Source organism: Gavialis gangeticus, unplaced genomic scaffold, assembly GCF_001723915.1.
Source record: "Gavialis gangeticus isolate Ggan-Ray unplaced genomic scaffold, GavGan_comp1, whole genome shotgun sequence".
Lineage (NCBI taxonomy): Eukaryota > Metazoa > Chordata > Crocodylia > Gavialidae > Gavialis > Gavialis gangeticus.
The window spans coordinates 28,770,603-28,772,030 of NW_017729022.1; the positions used below are offsets into that span (position 1 = coordinate 28,770,603).

Sequence of the window (1,428 nt, forward strand, 5' to 3'; positions counted from 1 at the left end):
AGAAAATCAAAAAACTAAACCATGTTCTGCTTGCAAAATCTTCTTTGAAATCTTCAATTTACTAAAACACCACCAAAGCAAACTGAAGCATATTTAAAACATTCTTTCAGAAACTTAATGGACTTTGGATTAGGCTTCTAAACGCTTACAGTGCTTTGAAGATATAAAAGGTCCTAAATGTTAATAATTCTTGTGTCACCTTGTTTCTTTAAGATTAAAAGATGCTGATTACCAAAGTAATCAGCTATTCGAATAATGTTTAACTGAAATGTCTATACCATTTTGTGCTCAACTGCCAAAATAGCTGAAATCTGTTTGCTCGTTTTGGTCCAAGACAACTTTGCTGGGTGGTCTTATAAAGTGAAGGCTTCAACTAATTTGATCACTTCAACTTACCGTGATCACTGCTCGTGAAGGTCGAGGTACTCTAACAAACTTTGTGCTCTGTACCCGAGGCTGGGATACAGTATTAATACTGACTGCTGATAAATTGCTTCTTGGCACAGACTGAGAATTGTCAGGAACAGGAGGTGAAGGTGGACCACTATTACTTGAAGTTTCCTAAGAAAATAAAATTTTAAAAATCCAAATCAGAAAGAAGCACAAAGCACTAGGTCAAAGTGTTTAAGAAGTACAGAACTGTAGACTGAAATTAATTAAAAGCAGTAGCATGATAGTGCCCCTGCCATTTCCACAAACTCTTGAAAGCAGACACTATACCACCCAGAAAACCACCCAACTTTTTTCAGAAAGGTATACTATTACTACTATATATATAATTTTTCGGAAAGGTATACCATTACTACTATATATAGAGTTGCATAGCAATGCCAAAAATGTATTGGGTAAGAATGGCTGTGCTCCAGTTTAAAAGTGATATACAAAGGAAAAATAGCTGCAACCTTTTCATGATGCCAAAAGGGCAGACAATTTTATTTTCACTAAAAGTAGGGGAAGAATTAGGGTGGTTTTTACTTTAAATATTGTGTCATGTTCTAGTTTTCTAGCAACGCTTGTTGCTAGGAAACTAAAAGTAAAAGCCCTTTCAACTTTAAATGAACAAGGTAAGCGATGCTGAATTATTCCAAGAGTTTAGGAGAAGCAACTTTTTTTTTTTTTAATACCTTTAGTTAAACTAACTGTAAGAGATAATTTAACAAAATGTTAAGAGAAAGGTTTGACAAAACCTTTCACAGGTCTTGAGAAGCAGGCAGCTTGAGTTAAAACAGCAGACAGGAAGGCATTGAAAGCATATCAAACCTCTCTCCCAACTATACGGTTGGTCCAATAAAAGATATAACCCAAATCCTTGCCTATCATGCTTTTCCTGGACCATCACAGCTACAAAATTCCAATTCCACTCCAAGAGTTTATTCACTTTTCACTTATTTAACAAACAAACAAACAAACAAACAAACAAACAAACAA

At 34.8% G+C, this 1,428-nt stretch overlaps 1 protein-coding gene across 1 annotated transcript in view; it reads right to left on the bottom strand.

The window, feature by feature from the left end:
* Window positions 1-1,428, bottom strand: part of ZFC3H1 (zinc finger C3H1-type containing) — a gene marked incomplete at its 5' end in the record, with an annotated part of 90,274 nt that overhangs the window by 47,946 nt on the left and 40,900 nt on the right. The window contains one exon of the mRNA XM_019515784.1: window positions 397-561. Within this exon, the coding sequence (XP_019371329.1) occupies window positions 397-561 (165 nt within the window). The remainder of the gene's footprint in view (window positions 1-396; window positions 562-1,428) is intronic.